The sequence below is a fragment of the Gadus chalcogrammus genome, chromosome 19 (assembly GCF_026213295.1).
Source record: "Gadus chalcogrammus isolate NIFS_2021 chromosome 19, NIFS_Gcha_1.0, whole genome shotgun sequence".
Lineage (NCBI taxonomy): Eukaryota > Metazoa > Chordata > Actinopteri > Gadiformes > Gadidae > Gadus > Gadus chalcogrammus.
In genome coordinates this window covers 14,517,316-14,536,536 of record NC_079430.1, presented here as the reverse complement: position 1 = coordinate 14,536,536, position 19,221 = coordinate 14,517,316, and the positions used below count along the sequence as shown (strand labels likewise).

Here is a 19,221-nt window from a genome sequence, read left to right as displayed (position 1 = left end):
AGGTGAGGAAAAAGGAAAATAGCTCCGCCCTACAATCCAGTCTATAGTCCTGGAGGCTAATTGCCCACCTACTATCAACAAAGAGTCGGTAGCTGTTATGGACACGGGCGAAGCAGGCAGCCTCCCAGGGCATAATATTTTCATGACACATGGGGAGCGAAACAAAAATAGGAATAAGTCGACATCAAATTAAAATGGTCAACATTGTTAAAGGTCCAGTGAGTAAAATGTAGCAGCAACTAGCGGTGTGGTTGCAACCAACTGAATTACTCTGACAAGTCAATGTTTACTTGCACTGCGGTATGGGAAAATTGGTTACCTTTAATACCATTACGGAGCGCAGTAGTATCACTACAGTTTCATGAAGAACACTTTTCATGACAGATCAGACGATTAGTAGCAAACAATAATAAACTACTGTCACAATCGTACTGTCGGGTAATGTTAAGCTGGTGGATAACTGGTTGTCATGCTACCTCGGGGAGTGGCTCACTGCTGGTGAGCCGGAGCGTAAGAATAAGCTCTACCAACTGGAATGCTTAACAGTTTCTTTACTTTAATCTCTTTCTTATCAAACCCTCTTTCTCCATCTCTCTCCCTCCCTTGTGAGCAATATTAACCACTCTGCATCTCTGGCCTGCATTTTCGGCCATTTTGACAATTTCTCCCTGAAGGCTCTTTGGACGACAAATTGCCGTCCATAGCGATGGTTGAGCCTATTCCATGCATCTTTGTACGCCTCTTCGTCACTCCGATAAAAGGTGCCTTCAAGGCATTGGAGAGCAGGGCCACTCACATATTTCTTGAGGTAGAAAGTTTATCAGATGAAGATTGAATTGCTTTGGCTAGATGGGACACATCATATCAGTAGGGGACGCTGCAGATGCAATAAGCGGGTTTTGGTAGTTTACAGGAGGGCTGGATGTTATCCGTCTGTTGTCTAGCTGCATAGACCGGCTATCAGTTTCCTTTCTGATCTCCCCGTCATAGACCTCTGGCCTGGCACGAGCAGCCCCCATGTCCTTTTCTACTTGTAGACGCTCCGATTCAGACTTCTGCAAGTAAATTTCATTCTTATGTTGCTCTTCCATTAGTCTTATTTTTTCTTTTTGCTTTATCTCAACTCCTTTGCAGCGAGCTCTGCAGCTGCCTCTGCCCTTTTTGCAGCAATGCTCGGTGTGTCAGAGCGGTGGCTGGCAGTTGTAGTTGTATTTTTTACCTTCTCCGTTGACCACGTGTGGGCTGCAACTCACTGCTCCGTTTGCCGCGCCGTTTTATCATGGATTCCGTAAGCAGCGAGGTGTAGCAGGTGAAGGTGAAGCTCTTACTGTAGCATTCCCCCGCAAGATGGTTTCACACTTGAATGATGGTTTTAAGATTTATTGAAAAATCCCCAAATCCAACGTAAGAGCTGGTTACAAAACACAAACAATAAATCGTTAGCTTACTTAACATTCAGTTTTCACTGTCTTTTCATCACATTAAGATAGCATCAATTCAACTCAACAGGTGCCAATAAAGTTATCATAAACGAAATTAAACCTAAGCCACATTTTTATATCACAGTATTACTAACCTTGTGCCTCTTCGGAGGGTGCGAAATATCTTTAACCGTCGGCATATCTGCAGTTATATTGCCACTTCCACAGTATCCCCGTTCAACTTATTATTGCCGTGAAAACCCCGCAGGATAACAGGAAATACAAAAACGCACGCATTACATTTAGGGCATTTAGCAGACGCTTTTATCCAAAGAGACTTATATCGTTTAATAATACACATTGACACACCGACTGCAGAGTCAACCATGCAAGGTGACAGCCAGCTCGTACGGAGCAATTAGGGTTAAGTGTCTTGGTGAGGGACACAACACTGCTAGGAGGAGCTGGTGATCGAACTAGCAACCTTTCAGTTACAAGTCAACTGCTCTACCTTCTGAGCTAAGCCGACCCCCGCTTCAAAATGAAAGCCATGTGCTAATGAAACAGGATGTAAGACAATAAAAGCTTAGACCATGCGCAAATACTTTATGAAGCAACAAAAATATACTGTTTAACAGGGCTCTCTTATTTTAAGCAAAAACACGATTTGGGTTAGTAACATTTCATATTTTTACAAAAATGGATTATGTGAACACGATTTGGAAACGTATGTGTTATTGCTGAATAACAATCATGCATATTAAATGTATTGCAGGAGTTTAGCTTGACATTAACCAAGTTAAAGGACAATTAAATGAACCGCACCAAACATGTAAAAGTCAATGTGGGATTTTAATATACAAACAAAAACACTTGACAGAAGTTTAATACAATTTTGTAAGGAAAGCAGAGGAAAACATTTTCCCAAATGAATCTTTTCAAAATGTCACCACCATTCCGAAAGCAAGTGAAGAGGTTTGTGTAAAGCAGTCCTCCCTGACCAGTTCTGTCCCTGACTCTAAACCCTGACTCTCAACCCTAACGCTGAACCCTCTGAGGGCAGGAAGACGCGCCTTCAGTGTAAAGGTTCGAACCACAGAGAAGGAAGAAGAAGAGGAAGCAGTAGAGAGTAGTGAAATAGTGAGGTTAGTGACAGACGTGAGGGAAAGGCGTGTGGAAGCACGCAGTTACATGTGGGGTCAAGAAGATCACTCCCACTGGAGGTCATTGATCCGTCAGCCTCAGACCGCTGAGCTCAGCATGTCGGGAGGAGACGGGACCAGCAGGATGTCAGGATCAGGGCGCGTTCAGCTCAGGTGTGTCTACCCCCGACCAAACAGGATCGGGTGAGGTTCAGCTCAGGTGGGTCTGCCCAGACCAAACAAGGACATTGATTAGGTTCAATATTCAAAAGATGCAACATTATCTGAACCAAAGATAAGTCATTAAGGAGCAGGCAGGCTTTAGGGCGCCTTGCTCAAGGACGCATCATTGTATACTGAGGACTTGAACCCGGCACCATTGGTTTGAGAGTTGAACCCCCAACCCCCTACCTACTCCAATATGTCCAAATAATGCAAACTTACGAGGAATCCTTGATGGTAGAGTCCTGGTTGTCCTCAGGATTTGCCTTCCAGATGAACGGCTTCTCCATCAGTCCTCCAGATTCCTGGTCTGGTTACAAACGTAATTTGTCTCTAATGTAAGGTAACAAACACAGGAGTAGTTGGGCTCTAATGTAAGGTAACAAACACAGTAGTAGTTGGGCTCTAATGTAAGGTCACAAACACAGGAGTATTGGGCTCTAATGTAAGGTCACAAACACAGGAGTAGTTGGGCTCTAATGGCGCGTAACAAAGTAGCAGCTGTAGTTTGTCTGGTAAACAACCACAGTAGTATGCCGTAATTTGTACTAGACAAACTAATCCTGCGTTGCAACAAGTCAACTCTGTTTATTTTATGCAAACTTACGAGGATCCTGGTTGGTAGAGTGATGTCGTCCTCCAGAGTCTTGGCTTCTCCATCAGCTCTCCTCAGCCAGAGTCCTGGTCTGGAACAAACAGCGCGAGTCTGGCCCTAGCGTCTGGTAACAAACATGTAGTTAGTCTTATTTTTAAGCTCTTTATTTCCAGTTTGTTTGGTTAATACAAACTTGCAATGCTTGTTGGTAGAGTGATGGTCATCCTCCAGATTCACGGCTCTCCTACCAGCTCGCCTCCGCTCCAGACACACGTTCTAGTAAGAAAACACAGCGGTAGTCGGTTAACGCATGTCAAAGTAACAGCTCTATTTTGCCCTTTAAGTCAACCATGCAAGTAAACCAACTTACGAGGAATCCTTGTTGGTTGATTCCTAGTCGTCCTCCAGCGTCTCAGCGCCTCCAGCAGCTCTCTTCAGACTGAGTCCTGGTCTGGAACAAACAGCGGAAGTCTTGCTTCAGCATGTGGTAAAACAGATGTAGTCGCCTGGTATGTATGGTACAAACGCTGGTAGTTTGTGGTAGCAGTATTCTACGAGAAGTGGCAGTGAGTGTGATGATCACTTCAGAGTCAAGTGGTCACCTACCCCACGACAGACGTCCTTCACCAGGCAGGGCCTCCACCAGCTCCTCCACCAGGCAGTCCCTTCACCACGACTCCATCAGCTCCTTCAGCACGGCTCCTCCATCAGCATAGCTCCTCCAGACATGGATTCCTGGTCTGGTTACAACACAGTTGTCTCAGCAGTAAATCACCTAGGGACGCAACTCACCCCACCTCCTGCATCTGAGGTTACCTTGTAAAATGGAAGACAAATTTAAACATATTTAAACACTTAAATTAGACAACGTCTGCAGATTGTCGCGTTGAGCAATTCATCCACTACGGTCGTAGCAGCACTAGTAACAATAATGTCTCATCTGACTCCTACATGACCCCCATATGAATTAACTCGAATCACAGCTTGGCACAGATTTAAAAAGTCATAAGATGATCAAAACCAGACCTAAACTACTGTGGATTTTAGTGTTTCAGATGAGCTTGGTGATGGTTACCCTCTGGTCCGGTGCTGCAGGCCCCTGGTCTCCAGCCTCAGTCTCCGGTCCACCCTAGCACCACAAGCCTCCGGTCCCCAGCCTCTCAGCCTCGCCTTTCAGCTACAGCAGCAGGTTTATATCAGCATTTGCCCAACAATAAATTTCATTGATTCATCCAAAACCGAGTTACAATTAATTTAACTATTATTTTATAACTCAATGCTAGAAAAGACTTGAGACCAGACATGAACATCCCGTTTTGGAGATGAAGACAGCAGTCCACAAGTTCAGGCCATGCATTGAAACTGACCCGAGAAGACTCTACTCACACACCAGAGCCCTGACCTGTTCTGGAGGACTTCTGACAGGAGGAGGAGGTCTGGCTCTGGGTGAGGAAGTGGAGGTCTTGCTCTGGGTGAGGAGGCAGACACCTTGGGACAAACTACATGTTACCTTTTTAACCTTGTACAATTCTAGAGTATCTTCAACTGTAACATGTGGGAAGGACGGCCATTCTTTTAGCTTTGATATTATCCAGTTGCTAACTCTGCACCAAAGTCGTTGTTTAACGTCATTCCATTGGGTAGGGTTTAACTTCTGTGGTAATTAATGACAGCAGATATTTAGAATGTACAAAAGCTGAAGTAACTTCAGCTTTTGAAGTCAACACTAAGCAGTATCGATATTAAATCAAATATACTCATATTCAGGTGCTGGGTTCCGTTGAAGAAATGTCAAATTATCTTCCACCTTGAAATGATTTTCAGCCTTCACTGATGTCAAAAATGGGCCCGCAAGTAGAACGCCGTTTTGTACGCAGTGAGAGTCCCGTCACGTCATCGTGGTTAAAAGTACGGCGCAACCATCGGAAATTATCAACATATTGTACGACGTACGTGTCAGTATGTATTTGACATCAAACTTAAAGTTGTTTAAGATAAGGGTCAACAATTCCCAATGGAAACGACGGAAAAAAATAGTTTGTTGGCAACGGCTCGAGGTTACGCAAATAGAATCCAGAACGTTCGCCAGATTCCCTCAGGGGACTCCCGTCCAACTAACTGCCAGGTGGTTTCTTATGGTTGTCAAGACTACAACGTACGATGCTAACCATTGGGACTAAATCAAGTGACCGCACTAAGAACCTTCCACGGCGGGAAGTGCAAACCGTCCGACTGGAATCCGAACATTCCAGCCGGAACCAACCAAAGAAAAAACGTAACCAGCGCCTCACCTTGAGCTGAACGGAGGAAGATCCTGAAGTCCAGCGATGGTCTTCATTAAAATACAGCCAACAGACTTACCTTGAGGAGATCTGTTTGTTGCTGTTGGTCATTACTACTATTCAGTGTACCTTTACATTATTATGCACCCAGTGTGTACAAGTTATCACTCAAAACCGTACAAAGAACCCAACTACCATGTACGTCCCACAACAATTTTAAAGCTAAAATCCTGGAATCATTCAATACAAAACCGTGTCTACATTTTACAATTATCTAGATTATTCAGGGTAAAAACCATACAGAGCAAATCTAAACGTTGAGCTCACAGAGAGCCGACCCTAGCCCTGCAACGGCGCCCTGACCGCCTCATCACCAACAGCAAATCATGCCAGCCAGCCAACACATGTACAGCTCCAGTGAGAAGTGGGCATCTGAGTGAAAGGACTGCCCAAAATAAAAAGAACCCCAATTCCTGAACTATCCAACAATCTTCATGGTTTAAAGATTTACAAACTTGACACGCCATTGTGTTCTAATCACCTTTGTCTGCTCCCTCGTTACTTCTAAAACTCAACATCTCCTTCACTAGAGTGTTGCATCCTACTCATGGGGGTGTGGTCTGAGTGAGCAGAGATGCATGCTGGGTTACATTGCTGTCTGAAGTCTTCAGTTCTATAGACACGCCCCTCAGGAAAAACCAAGTGTTTGAGAATCTGTCGTGACAATCAGTTACATGAGCTGGAATATCCTTCAAGATGGCGCCAGGATACTCAGAGGAGAAAGGCCAAGAGGAAGATGTGAGGGTTCTTCCTCTCAGCCAGTGGAACACAACAACGGTCTTCATCAGGGTACCATGGAACACTTTGAAACATTCTCCTCTTTACACCTTGAATCCCCAATGAAGGTTTCCTTACGTCCGCAGCTGAAGAGCACAACTTCAGCTCAAAGAGCGCACTAGTTGGAGTTCCCAGATTGGTTCCGATTTAAGGGAACCAATCGTTCAGCTAGTCCTGTCCGAAACAAATACAGTTCAGCCTGAGAAGACGTGCAACTGAGAGCAAGACAAGATCCACAGGGCTCCCCATCAATCCAGCCAGGTAGGAAGAGATGCCTCACTACAGGTCATCTTGAATATCCATTGAGGTCCCTTTCCAACTTCAGACTCTCCTTGTGGAATTCCTTTAGGCGTTCATCCTCCATTGATCCTGATTGGTGTAGTCCTAGTTGAAGTCACTGATCTGAACACGCCGCTTGCATCCTTTTACACTTGATTTGGATACTCTCCTTCCTGCCCAGTGTGTTGGATATCGCTCCGGAGCGTCACTCAGGGCTCTTCATGTCTACTGGAGGCCCTTAAGTAAACGCGGGGCCGTCAATCAGGCATGATTTATTTGACCATTCCAATATCCCAAGCCAATCACACAGACCGCCGTATGAACTTTATCACCGTCAAAGCAAGCCGGACACACACATAGAACCCAGGACACGCACGTAGAACCCCATGCCCGGTGTGAGAGGGAGACACACACAGTAGAACCCTAGCCATGCTCAAAATTCAACCATCTCATGTCAAAACCAAACACATACACCCTGAGCTATAAAAGGCCAAACAATCCTGCAGGGTAAAAACCTCATGCCAAATAACATTCCATCATCCACCCCCAGCTCTCCTGCCAGGGCACCCAGAACAGAACAACCAATGTCTCCAGAGACCTACATGATGTACAATATTTATTCAGTGGCGTCCCACATTGGTGATGGATTATGCTTGGCGTCTCCAAAATGTGAGTCGGGTTGACTCAACGTCTCTGAAGTCATGTCTTTGTAGTCCAGTGGTCTCCTGAATGAAGGGCCTTCACAGATGCAAACGGTGCAGCTTTAGTCAGCCTGAGGACAGGAAGGAGGTCATCTGTTCAGAAGACCACCCAGTGGAGGGGGGTGGCTCTTGAGGAGAACAACCAATGTCTCCAGAGACGTACATGATGTACAATATTTATTCAGTGGCGTCCCACATTGGTGATGGATTATGCTTGGCGTCTCCAAAATGTGAGTCGGGTTGACTCAACGTCTCTGAAGTCATGTCTTTGTAGTCCAGTGGTCTCCTGAATGAAGGGCCTTCACAGATGCAAACGGTGCAGCTTTAGTCAGCCTGAGGACAGGAAGGAGGTCATCTGTTCAGAAGACCACCCAGTGGAGGGGGGTGGCTCTTGAGGAGAACAACCAATGTCTCCAGAGACGTACATGATGTACAATATTTATTCAGCGGCGTCCCACATTGGTGATGGATTATGCTTGGCGTCTCCAAAATGTGAGTCGGGTTGATTCAACGTCTCTGAAGACATGTCTTTGTAGTCCAGTGGTTTCCTGAATGAAGGGCCTTCACAGATGCAAACGGTGCAGCTTTAGTCAGCCTGAGGACAGGAAGGAGGTCATCTGTTCAGAAGACCACCCAGTGGATGGGGGGGTGGCTCTTGAGGAGCAGGATCCATTTTGGAATGACCCCAAATGAAACGGTTCCTGAGGAGTCACGATGCCTGGAGGAGACTGTTGAATGTGTTCCATGGTTCTCTGTGTCAGACTGAAGTTGTGTTTTAGTCGTTGAGATAAGGAGCCCCCTCATCTCCCCCTGGTGTTTCTCCTTCTGAATCCCCGTCTCCATTTTAAAGAACCGTCTAGTCCATGTAACTGACGTCACAACGGTTTCTCAAACACTCGGTTTCCCCTGAAGGGGTGTGTCTACAGACCTGTTGTCTTCAGACAGCTCTGTATCCCAGTATGCACCTCTGCTCACTCAGACCACAACCTCATCAGTAAAGCAACACTCATTGGACGAAGATGCAGAGCTCAGGAGAGTAGCTGGAAAGAAGACTGAAGATATCAGAACCCAACCCATTATTCTAGCTTACAACAATAACTTGGAGCCTGAAACCATTTTAACAAATCATTAAAACCAACATAAACCAAACACTTAAGTAACCCAGGAACCAATAAAACATCCTTACTACTCAGATCAACCTTCAGATAACGGGTTAACTCACCAGGAAGCCAAAATACATCAATGTGCCCAAGAGAAATTAGAAATTAATGACTTACAGTTTGCAGTTCTTCAAGGTTAAGTTGGGATACTCACAGAACTGCAGTTAAATATCCATGATAGACCTTTGAAGGAAGGAACAGTTCACTCATGGTCCCCAAAATTGGGCACTGTCCCACAGTTCAACATCTACCATCTCCATTAAATCAGATAAATTAATGACAATACAAATTCAAATCATTTATAATGATTAAGATAATTAACTAATCCAGCTTTTTAATATAAGTTATACTAATTTTTTGACTGTCATTAGTCAAGAGTGATTTACCTCTTACTTTGACAAGTTTGAATGTATAGTCTCTAAAATGTTACTTGCAGGTAGAATCATTATTTAAATTTAAAATGAGTTAAACCACCACAATCCCCGATTTCCTTCACACATTATCAGTGATTTATATTCAACATACACGTCACGTGTATTTTCTGTCATTTCTGGGAACACAACAACATACCGCGTTTGGGAGACGCTACACTGCCAAACAGTGAAGGACTCCAAGGTAGGCTACTGTCCGGTTCCCTCTCAAGTGAAACACACCAGAAGAGGGCGATGTTGCCACACGATACCGTCTCCATTGCCACCGTACCTTGGCAGCATCCTGAACGGCCCTTTGAGGAGTGAGAAGGAAGCTTTCATCAAAGAGACCAGAGAGACTCATTCACTGGTTAAACCGGAGTCATCACACACACACACACACACACACACACACAAAACATACTATAGATACAAACCATATGCACACACACACGAAAGATGCAAACCATATATATACACGCACACACCATATAGATACACACACACCATAGATACTGTAATGGGACGTGAGGTTGGACCCAAGAACAGCACCGACAGACCAGTGTTCAACGTTCAACCGTTTTATTGTCAAGAAATGGAATCCAAGATTACCGGAACAAGACAAGGAGCAAGCAGGCAAGGGGTTGGCAACGGGAGGGCAGACAGGCAGACGAGGAGCAGGAAACAGGGAAGCAGACAGGCCGGCAGGGACTCGACGACAGGCGGTTGGTCAGCCAAGCGAGAGGTCGGAATCAGGCAGGATCAGCGTTGAAGAATAGTTCTGGAGTTGCGGGAAAGCTCTGTGAGTACGAGAGACGATCTGGCAGAGACTGAGTTGAGAGAGAGAGGATTTATATAGAGGGATCACAGGTGGAGGTGGTTGTGTTAATTAGGGGAGATCAGGGTGGCAGGCAGGTGAATGGGAAAACCAGGAGCGGATCATGACAGATTCACACCATACAGATAAACACACAAAATAGACACACACCAAAGATTAACTTAATATGGGGCGGCAGTAGCTCAGGAGGTAGAGCGGGTTGGCTGGCAACCTGAAGGTTGCTGGTTCGATCCCCGGCTTCTCCTAGCTGAGTGTCAAGGTGTCCTTGACAAGGTACCTAACCCTGACTGATGTGGATGTGATGTCGAAGACAGACATCCTGGCTGTCTTCGACAGCTGCTGCTGGAAAAGAGACTTCCAACTCTCCAGCAGTAGCGCCCCAAGGCCAGATATGCGCCCAGCGGGAAAACTGATGATGATGATGATACAAACTATATAGATGTTTATTCTCTTGCCAGAAGGACTATCTAGACTAGGCTACTTATAAATGTTTATAAATATTTTTTCTAACCCTTTCTCAAAGATCATATTCAGGGCTAATTAAATGACACCCGAGGCTTTAGCCCCAAATAAAACAGCATAGTGACGCCACTGGCCACTGGCTCGTCAGCAGCCCACTGATCGTCCAAGTGTATTGGGGGTCCGTGCGGTCCCTCGCAGACACGGACGGGTGACGACGAGACATACGTCACACGCACGTTAAGAGTATGAATCCGACTTCACTCCAAATTATGAGGTTTAAAAAAAAGTATATAGGCCTATTTATGTAAATATATATACATAAATATTGTAGCGTCGACCAAGAAGGACACAGAGTCAGGTCTTGAGGTAATTCTGCGTCCATACACCGCACGACAGCAGAATCTTTATTTGAACCAAGACCCACAACACACACCCCACCAACGCAGCTGCGCAGACTGCAGGGCCCGCGTCCGGAGAGTCGGCAGGGGGGCCGCCCGGGGAGTCACGAGGAGTTCCGCCGCCTTCAGTTTAGGGCAGACCCCTTTCTTTCTGACGGGGCAGTACACCCACACCCTGTCCCCGGGTGTGAACGCTCGCCCGCGGCAGCGAGTGTCATAGCCCCTCTCCTGCCTCACCCCTGAGGCAGCCTGAGCCTGCCGGGAGTAGTCATGGACCACCAGCAGGCGCTCCCTCAGCCTGCGGAAGTAGTCCATAGCCGCACCCCCAGCGATCTCAGGCTCGGGCGGAGACCCCGAACACCAAGTCCACCGGTGTCCGGAGCTCCCGCCCGAACATGAGGGCAGCTGGCGTGCAGCGACTGGACTCCTGTACTGCCGTCCGATAGGATCACAGGACCAGGGGCAGGTGGCGGTCCCAGTCCCGCTGGTGCTGGCTGGGGAGGATGTCGAGCCGGGTGGCCAGGGTGCGGTTAAACCGCTCCACCAACCTGTCACTCTGGGGATGGAGCGGCGTCGTCCTGGTCTTGTGCACCCCCAGCCGCCGGCAGACCTCCCCGAAGACCTGGGACTCAAAGTTCGGCCCCTGGTCGCAGTGGAGCTCGGCAGGGACCCCGAAACGGGCAAACATCTCCTCCACCAGCCTCTCTGCGGTGGTGGCGGCGCTCTGGTCCGGCACCGCATACGCCTCAGGCCCATTTGGTGAAGTAGTCCATGGCCACGAGGACGTAGCGGTTGCCGGAGTCGGTGACTGGGAATGGCCCCAGGACGTCGACGCCCACCCGCTCCATCGGTGCTCCCACTAGGTGCTGCTGGAGCGAGGCGTGGGAGCGCTAGGCAGGCCCCTTCTGCGCTGTGCAGGTGTCACAACAGTGGACGTGCAGCTCGACGTCCCATGGACAACCCGGCCAGTAGAACCGCCCCCCCGCAGGCGATGCAGGGTCATAGCGTTCCCGTAGTGCCCCGCTCCCACCGAGCCGTGGACCAGCTGCAGCACGCTGGGGACGGAGCACACGGGGCACCAACAGCTGCAGAATGTCGCCCTTACCCCTAGGGTCCTGCCACCTGCGGTGGACCACCCCGTCGTGGAGCTGGAAGCATCCCCCCTGGGAGTGGTAGGCCTTTACCTCCGGTCCTCGTTGCCGACACCTCTGGCCAACTGGGGCGCTGCCCCGCCTCCAGCAAGTCCCTCACCAGCGCCAGGGTCCCGTCGGCCCGCTGCTGCTGCTCCAACTGACGCGCCGACAGCGGGAGTCACCCCTGTGCCTCGCCGACGGTGTGGGCAGCCTCGGCGGTCTGGAGAGCCGCCACCATCGGAGACTCGTTGGCCCGCTCCTCCTGGCGCAGGCGGTAGCGGCACTCTGGGACCGCACAGGGCCGTCGGGAGAGTGCGTCGGCGTTGCTGTGGAGCCGCACATTATTTTTGGATCTGACACAAGGACAAAGACTTATGTTTTGAACCTGTCTCCCTGTTTAATGATTTCATGAATAATTACTACCACTGCATATAGAGTAAAGATTCATAAATATTATGATTTGGTGAATAGCTGGGAGGTGGTGATATGGTCTGACGGCCCCTTGACCTTTGGAGCGTGGTGACAGCTTACTAGACTGGTTCAAACATGAACAAGTCTATCAATATTGATAGACCTGTTCAAACATGAACAGGAACATTGAAAGGCCTTTTATTATATTTTTTATACGAGAATAAAGCAAAGACACAATTTTCACAACCGATAACTCTTGAGTTTGTTATTCCTCTGATTTAATATTCTTCATATTCATGCTTGTCTGAATAATTTTGACAACACAGCAGGATGAGCATGCTTGTCATACAGTTTAAATATTGCAATTGCCAAAAATTGTTCACTCACAGCCCACAGGCAGGTCAACACTGCAAAAGCCAGTAAATGAACTGTGATTGTGGTAGTAATGGAGACTGAGCTTCTTTATGGAGGTGAAAAGTAACCTTATCTACAGAGGGCGTACTCATCCTGATATTCATTATGTATGGACATATAAGCCCAATAACACTCAGTTATGTATTACTCTTCAGTGGAAGAACTCCCTCCACACTGAACTGCAGTTTTTCCGCTTTTTACCAGCTGAGAACAATTCAGGTGTGGAACAGCAATAATTTAATATAATCCTTCTTTTGAAAAGCTTAGAGCAAGTTGACCATGGCTGGGTGAGCATGCAAAGTTTGTCTTCTAATGTTTGATAATGTGAAAAATAATTAAAAAAATATTAAATTAAAGCAATAATTTGTACTCCAGTTGTGATGTTAGCCAATGTCAAGCTACAGTTGTCGATATATACGATATAAAAAATAATGATATATAACATAGTTTCTTTTGGAATGCGACTACTGCTGATGAGTGCTATTCTGGTTACCAGTCAAATCTTCTCGACACGCACATTTTACCAATGATGTGAACTTATGCCAACTTGGTGTGTATTCAGTTTTATTATGTGCTGCTCCTGTTACTCCACTACACCACCAGATAGCGCACTTACCTAGTGTTATACTGAGACTGTGTAATGTGATGTTGAGCGAGAGAAGAACAACACAGTGATACTCGTTGAGTGAACCTACAGTGCCTGTCTCGGTCTTTATTCCATTATATTAACAAGTACAAGTTTAGTATAGAACACTTGGCAGCACAGATATCCAATCCCAGCATTCAGTTTGGCATTCATCTCTAAATGTGCATTCACACCAAAAGCAAATATTCCTGCAACGTGTTGCCCTGAGTTTGCACGCGTGATGTAGACAAACTTTATTCCCTAGAGTTTGATAGCACTAATTTACTCCCGTTAGTGTAGGAGGAGGGGCTTCCTCTTGTGGATGCCAAGGTTTCTTTCCGGCGATTCATTCTCAACCATGACCAGGATAACCACCACTACGAGTCTTTACTTGTTGAGGAAGTACCAAAGACGTCGGAGAACCCAAAGCAATCGTTTAGGATTCATAATAACATCCAGAGGATCACGCAGCTTTTTGCCGCGATGTTATATATTATATTATCTAGATATAGAGCCCCAAGGGGTCCGCAAATGGCAACAATCACTTTCTGCTCCATGCTGCGGTTCACTCTGAACTTCAGGGAATGAACGCTGATAGGCTGTCATGATAAAGCATCGAGAGAAATTTGTGGAAAAGTTCAAATATCTAAAGTGTTTGCGCGAGTAGAATCACGCTAAAAACGTCGAGATTCAAACGCGTCTTTGCATTGACTTAGTATGGATACGCAACCGCCCTTTCTTCTTTGGTGTGAACGCACCTTAAGAAAGAAGGGGGCGGAACATTTGACAGGGGCCATATCTTGGAGCTTATGGTGTGTTCCAGATGCCTCGGACACCAGTCTTCCGAGTTGCAAGTGGAGAAATCTCCTAGCTTTCTTGCGGCATTTCACAGAGGCATGCCTCCTTTTGGTCGGGCCACCTCGGAATTCTGAGAGTATACCGTGTTCAGTGATGACGCTCTCAACAAAAATGGCTACGCCCATAAAGAGATTTATTTTCTTTGTATTTGTACCACGTTGGTCATTTTAATGCTCCTACACACTTGATTACGTTGCTGCACAACTTCAAGCAACATCTAGCTATAGACCCGGAGAGCGAACTCTGTCTGGGCAGCTGTTGACTGCGGCGTCTGTTGACACCGCCTCACCGCTAGTTGCTAAACAATTTTACACACTGGACCTTTAACAATGTTGACCATTGATGTTGACTTATTTCAATTTTTGGCCTACAGAAAAATGGCCCGAAACCCTGCGGACGAGCGCTTCAGAGGCCTCGACTTCGCCCACTCTCCAGAGATGTTGAGGATGTTCAACAACATTTTTGGTCTTCATGAGTTTCGGGTCAATCAACTTGAAGCAATTAATGCCACAATTTTGAAAGAAAATGTCTTTGTTGTTGGTGGTAATGGTTGGTACTGCAGACTGCATGATCCAATATCAACACATAGAGATCCGTAGAGACACGATGACACACAGCTCTCACAATGACATCCTTTCTATGCATCAGGTGCCGGTAAAAGCCTGTGCTACCAGCTACCAGCCTGCTTGTCTGCGGGAGTCACTGTGGTGATCTCCCCACTCAAGTCCCTCATCCTGGACCAGATCCAGAAACTCACAGAACTGGGTGTAAGTGTGCTCCCACTATACTTGCTCTGTGGGTTGAAAGGGGGATATTAGTTTTAATGCACTTCACTTAGAAAACCCTAGCTGGGTATGAAAGGTGTCATCGTGGATCTTCTTATTCAGATTAAGGCCAGGACCCTCTGGGGCGACCACGGTTACACCGATGCAGAAAATAACTATGAACAGTTGTCCGAAAATGATCCGATGATCAAACTGCTCTACGTCACCCCCGAGAAGGTAGAGAATGCATAATCAACAGAGAACCAGCTGGCTGCTGATTGGCTCCAACTGTATTGGAGTATGATTGAAAGCATTGATCTTGTTTGCCTGTGCTCTGCTCTAGGTGAGAATGAGTCGTCCACTGATCGAGGCTCTGCAGAGCCTGTTAGACCGAGGTCTTCTGGCTCGGTTTGTAATTGATGAGGCCCAGTGCATCAGTCAGGTGTGTTGAGTATAAACACTACCGTACGTTCTAGAAGTAGTGACACTGTGGTTCTATCCCAGCAAACGGGGTAACCCATGTCCTCGTTTTGCTTCACAGTGGGGCGACAACTTCCGGCCAGACTACGGGACGTTGAATGAGCTGCAGCAGGACTTTCCGGGGGTGCCCATAATTGCTGTGTCAGGCCCCATCGGGCCCCACATCCAGGAGGACATCCTCAAAAGGCTGCAGATGACCAACCCTCAGGTGTAGGTGTTCCGGCGCTCATTAAGCTCACAGCAACAGAACCTTGCTGCTAATTGTTCCTGCTCGTCAGGTTTTGTTTTGTTTATTCACAAGAGCATCATATTCATGATGGCCTGATTTCAGGTTCACCATGAGCTTAAACCGAACAAATCTAAAGTATGCCGTGCCGACCAGGACAACAATGTATGGGGAAATGGACTGCATTACCTGGATCAAGGAGCACTATCCACGTATGGCTGTGCACATGTTTCTCAGGTCGTCCCAGACCAAGAGGATAACTTCTAAATATCACACGTTCTGCATTTTACGTATTTATGCAGAACATACTGCTGATATTTTTCTCTGCTGGGCTTTACGTGTTGCAGGTGACTCGGGCATCGTGTACTGCTGGAGACGTGTGGTCTGTGAATACATGGCAGACAGCCTGAACGAGGCAGGCCTGCTGGCATGTTCGTATCACGCAGGGATGCCTAACAGAGACAGAAAGAGCGCACAGAACAAATGGAAAGAAAATGAATGCCAGGTAGCTTTATTTACCTTAGTTTAACAAAAAAGTATTGAGGATGGTTTGGGTGCATTGGGGTTGCATAAAAATGTCCTGTCCACCTCTACTCAGAGTAGTTATATACCGTGTTCCGATATCCATACTTCCATGAGTACACTTAAACGAAGTACACTATCCGCACTCACTAAGTGCGCTAATTTTCAGATGTCTATAAAAAAAAAGCTATAAAAACTACAAAATTGACTATTAATGCAGGCTATGTGGAAAATGCGCCGACTTTGGCTCAGCCTGGCTCCGCCCTTCTCCGCTACGTAGCTAAGATGGCTGCCGCTGAGTACGAATAGCCACACACTTCGCGATTTGACCGTTTTAAGTACACCCTCCGGGTCCTTTCAGTGCACTTCTTTTCGCCCGATCTGAATCGGAACGCCCTTCGCACTCAAACTTAGGCTAGTAAGTACGGATAGTATGGATATTGGAACACGGCATCAGTGTTGTTATGGCTTACTGTGCGTTCACACCGAACGCGAAATTCAAGTTTTGTCGAATTTGTCGCGCCACAACAAGATAACCACCATTGCATGTCTTTACCTTTTGTGGAAGAGGGAGAGACGTCGGAGGACCCGACGCAGTATATTCATAATATTGTAATGACCACGGAAGAGGCAGTGAATGAAGTATTGATTAGACTGAGATTTCTTAGATAGGCCTACCTAATAAACCGTTGAAACCGGAAACATAGCAACGCCGGTACACAAACCCCGAGAAGCACAATCCCTATGAGAGCTCCCCGCGCTACGGCCATCCGGAGGCGCACAGAGCTTTTGGCCGTGATATTATATATACAAATATGATATTATATACTATATTATATATAGAGCTCCGGGAGTCGCAAACGGCAACATTCACTTTCTCCTCCCTGCTGCAGTTCACCCCGGACTGCACTGCACTGAGTTTGACGGTTGAACGCTGATTGGTTGTTACGTTACACATGTGACTCAGTGGCCACGCTGTTGAACGCTGATTGGCTGTCATCACGCGAAATTCGCGTCAAAGTTCAAATATTTGAACTCGAGCAAATTTTTCGCACAACAAATTCTCGTGAAAGCGCTCGCCTGTGCACGGCAAAAGTGTGGCGTGACAAATCAAAACTTGTCGCCGGTTTTCTCTCACGAAAAATTCGCCCGATACGCGTCTATACGTTCACTTTGTATGGGATCCTGTCGCCCCGTCGCGTTTGGTGTGAACGCACAGTTAGGCATCTTGCTCAAGGATGTATACAGTTGCTGGAGTCCAGAGAATGGGGTTCATAACCTTTTGAAGAGTCAAATACCTATCCGCCTCCGTTCTAAAATGTGGCTTTGGAGAAGTATGTCTGCTAGATGACTAATTAATAATACTAAAAATAACCTCAACGGTAGGTGATCTGTGCCACAGTAGCCTTTGGCATGGGCATCCACAAGCCGGACGTGCGGTACGTGATCCACACCTTTCTGCCCAAGTCCATGGAACAGTACCACCGGGAGTCAGGCCGGGTCGGCAGGGACGGGAACATGTCCCACTGCATCCTCTTTTATTCCGACAGTGACCATGGTGTCCTCGAACGTGCCATCAGAAGTACGTCTTGCTCCATTGACCCTCATTCGTTATTCTCAGATTTTGGGTTCAAAGATTTCTCATTGCTCAAATTCATCTCATCGTTATTCTTCATGTTGTTGTATTTTTAAAAGACGATGAATCTGTGGATGAAAAATCCAAGGATGGGGAATTAGTCAACCTAGAACCAATGGTGGAATACTGCTTGAATAAGAAGGACTGCAGAAGAATACAACTGCTTACTTACTTTGGTGGGGTCGACACTGAAGCCAACTTATGCAAGAAAAACACAGAAGCCATCTGTGACAACTGCGAAAGAGATAATGTAAGCAAACAATTGTATTTTAAATTTGACCTTGTCAACCAAACCCGTTTGCCGGTGTCAATATTGAATCCGTACGACTTTTCTTCCGTGTGCCACAGACAGTGACGGACTGTCATTCTGGCAAAGGCCAGAGGGGCCGCAGGCTCTCGTGGGCCGTTTGAGCCGGCCGGCCAATCAGAGAGCGGCATGATAGTCACAGCCGTGCGGCCCCTTCACACAACCGGCAGCCGCATTAACCAGGGCTGTAGCCAGGATTCCCCCCCCCCGAAAGAAAAAACCACACACACTACCTTGTTGCAGATGAAACATTTATTTTAATCAAAACTGTTCAGTGTGTGTCTTTGCATGAGTGTGTTGCTGTAATCTAAAATAAACATATATAAAACTAAAACTGAAGTATAACTATGTGTCTGTGTGGGGGGCGCGTTCCACAAAGCTTGGATCCTGATTTACAAAGCGAACATGTTCTCACCTCCTCCTCTACTATCTGTAGAGACAGGAAGGGGAATCCAGCGAGTATTGTGGTAGAAAATAATGAAGGTATATTTGCCAAATATTAGAAATAATAATGGAGAGGAATGTACCAGCAGGGGGGAAGAGAGGCAGGCTCTAGACCCTGTTCTACTGTTATTCAACACCTCAGAGGGTCCGGAGTTGACCCGCAAACAGATAAGACTCAGATAAGACATCCCTCTGTAGTCAATGACATCAGTCTATTTCTCAGTTCACTTAGATAATAAGTATAAGTAAGGTTAACTTAAAGTATGAATTATACAAGAATATAAGGTAAATATTAGTGATGTCAAGCGATTCAAATATTTAATTGCAATTAATCGCAGTAATGTCATAGTTAACTCACGATTAATCGCAAAAAAATGTCTATTCTAAATAACCCTTGATTTCGTGCTGCGAAAAGCGCGTCCAGAGCGTCCAAAAAAAAAAAAAAAAAAAAAAAAAAAAGTTGAAAACTGTTGAACTTGCAAATTACTATGACGCGTTTCAGCGGCAAAACACTGACAGCCAATCGGTGATGACGCTCTTCGCTTGCGTGGATCCCAGGGTACACCGGCAGGCACTTTTGAATTGTACGTCATGAGCGACTTGAGCGACCAAAGTGAACAGAAATATTCACAGCGAAACTTTATGAGCGACCAA

General features: G+C 46.5%; 1 protein-coding gene and 1 long non-coding RNA gene across 6 annotated transcripts; one reads left to right on the top strand and one right to left on the bottom strand.

The window, feature by feature from the left end:
• Nucleotides 1-2,140: 2,140 nt before the first annotated feature.
• On the bottom strand, nucleotides 2,141-9,860 carry LOC130372753 (uncharacterized). 4 transcript variants are annotated; one of them, XR_008893406.1, is made up of 10 exons: nucleotides 9,662-9,860; nucleotides 9,210-9,363; nucleotides 4,783-8,822; nucleotides 4,456-4,557; nucleotides 3,987-4,196; nucleotides 3,751-3,831; nucleotides 3,574-3,656; nucleotides 3,393-3,504; nucleotides 3,008-3,095; nucleotides 2,141-2,789 (listed from the first exon to the last, which is right to left on the bottom strand). It is a non-coding gene; the product is annotated as an uncharacterized LOC130372753 (long non-coding RNA). The 4 variants fall into 4 exon arrangements; XR_008893404.1 differs by having other exon boundaries at nucleotides 3,008-3,118; nucleotides 3,393-3,656; XR_008893403.1 differs by having other exon boundaries at nucleotides 3,393-3,656.
• Nucleotides 9,861-12,633: 2,773 nt separating this feature from the next.
• LOC130372452 (recQ-like DNA helicase BLM) lies at nucleotides 12,634-18,477 on the top strand. Of its 2 annotated transcripts, none has more exons than XM_056578456.1 (11): nucleotides 12,634-12,924; nucleotides 14,562-14,737; nucleotides 14,837-14,955; nucleotides 15,076-15,189; nucleotides 15,296-15,394; nucleotides 15,494-15,642; nucleotides 15,764-15,870; nucleotides 16,006-16,163; nucleotides 17,567-17,762; nucleotides 17,876-18,066; nucleotides 18,165-18,477. In XM_056578456.1, the coding sequence occupies exons 2-11, from the start codon at nucleotides 14,566-14,568 to the stop codon at nucleotides 18,225-18,227; spliced, it is 1,368 nt and encodes a 455-aa protein (XP_056434431.1). In that variant the 5' UTR covers nucleotides 12,634-12,924; nucleotides 14,562-14,565; the 3' UTR covers nucleotides 18,228-18,477. The 2 variants fall into 2 exon arrangements, with proteins under 2 accessions (XP_056434431.1, XP_056434430.1); XM_056578455.1 differs by having other exon boundaries at nucleotides 12,634-12,992.
• The last annotated feature ends 744 nt before the right edge of the window (nucleotides 18,478-19,221 follow it).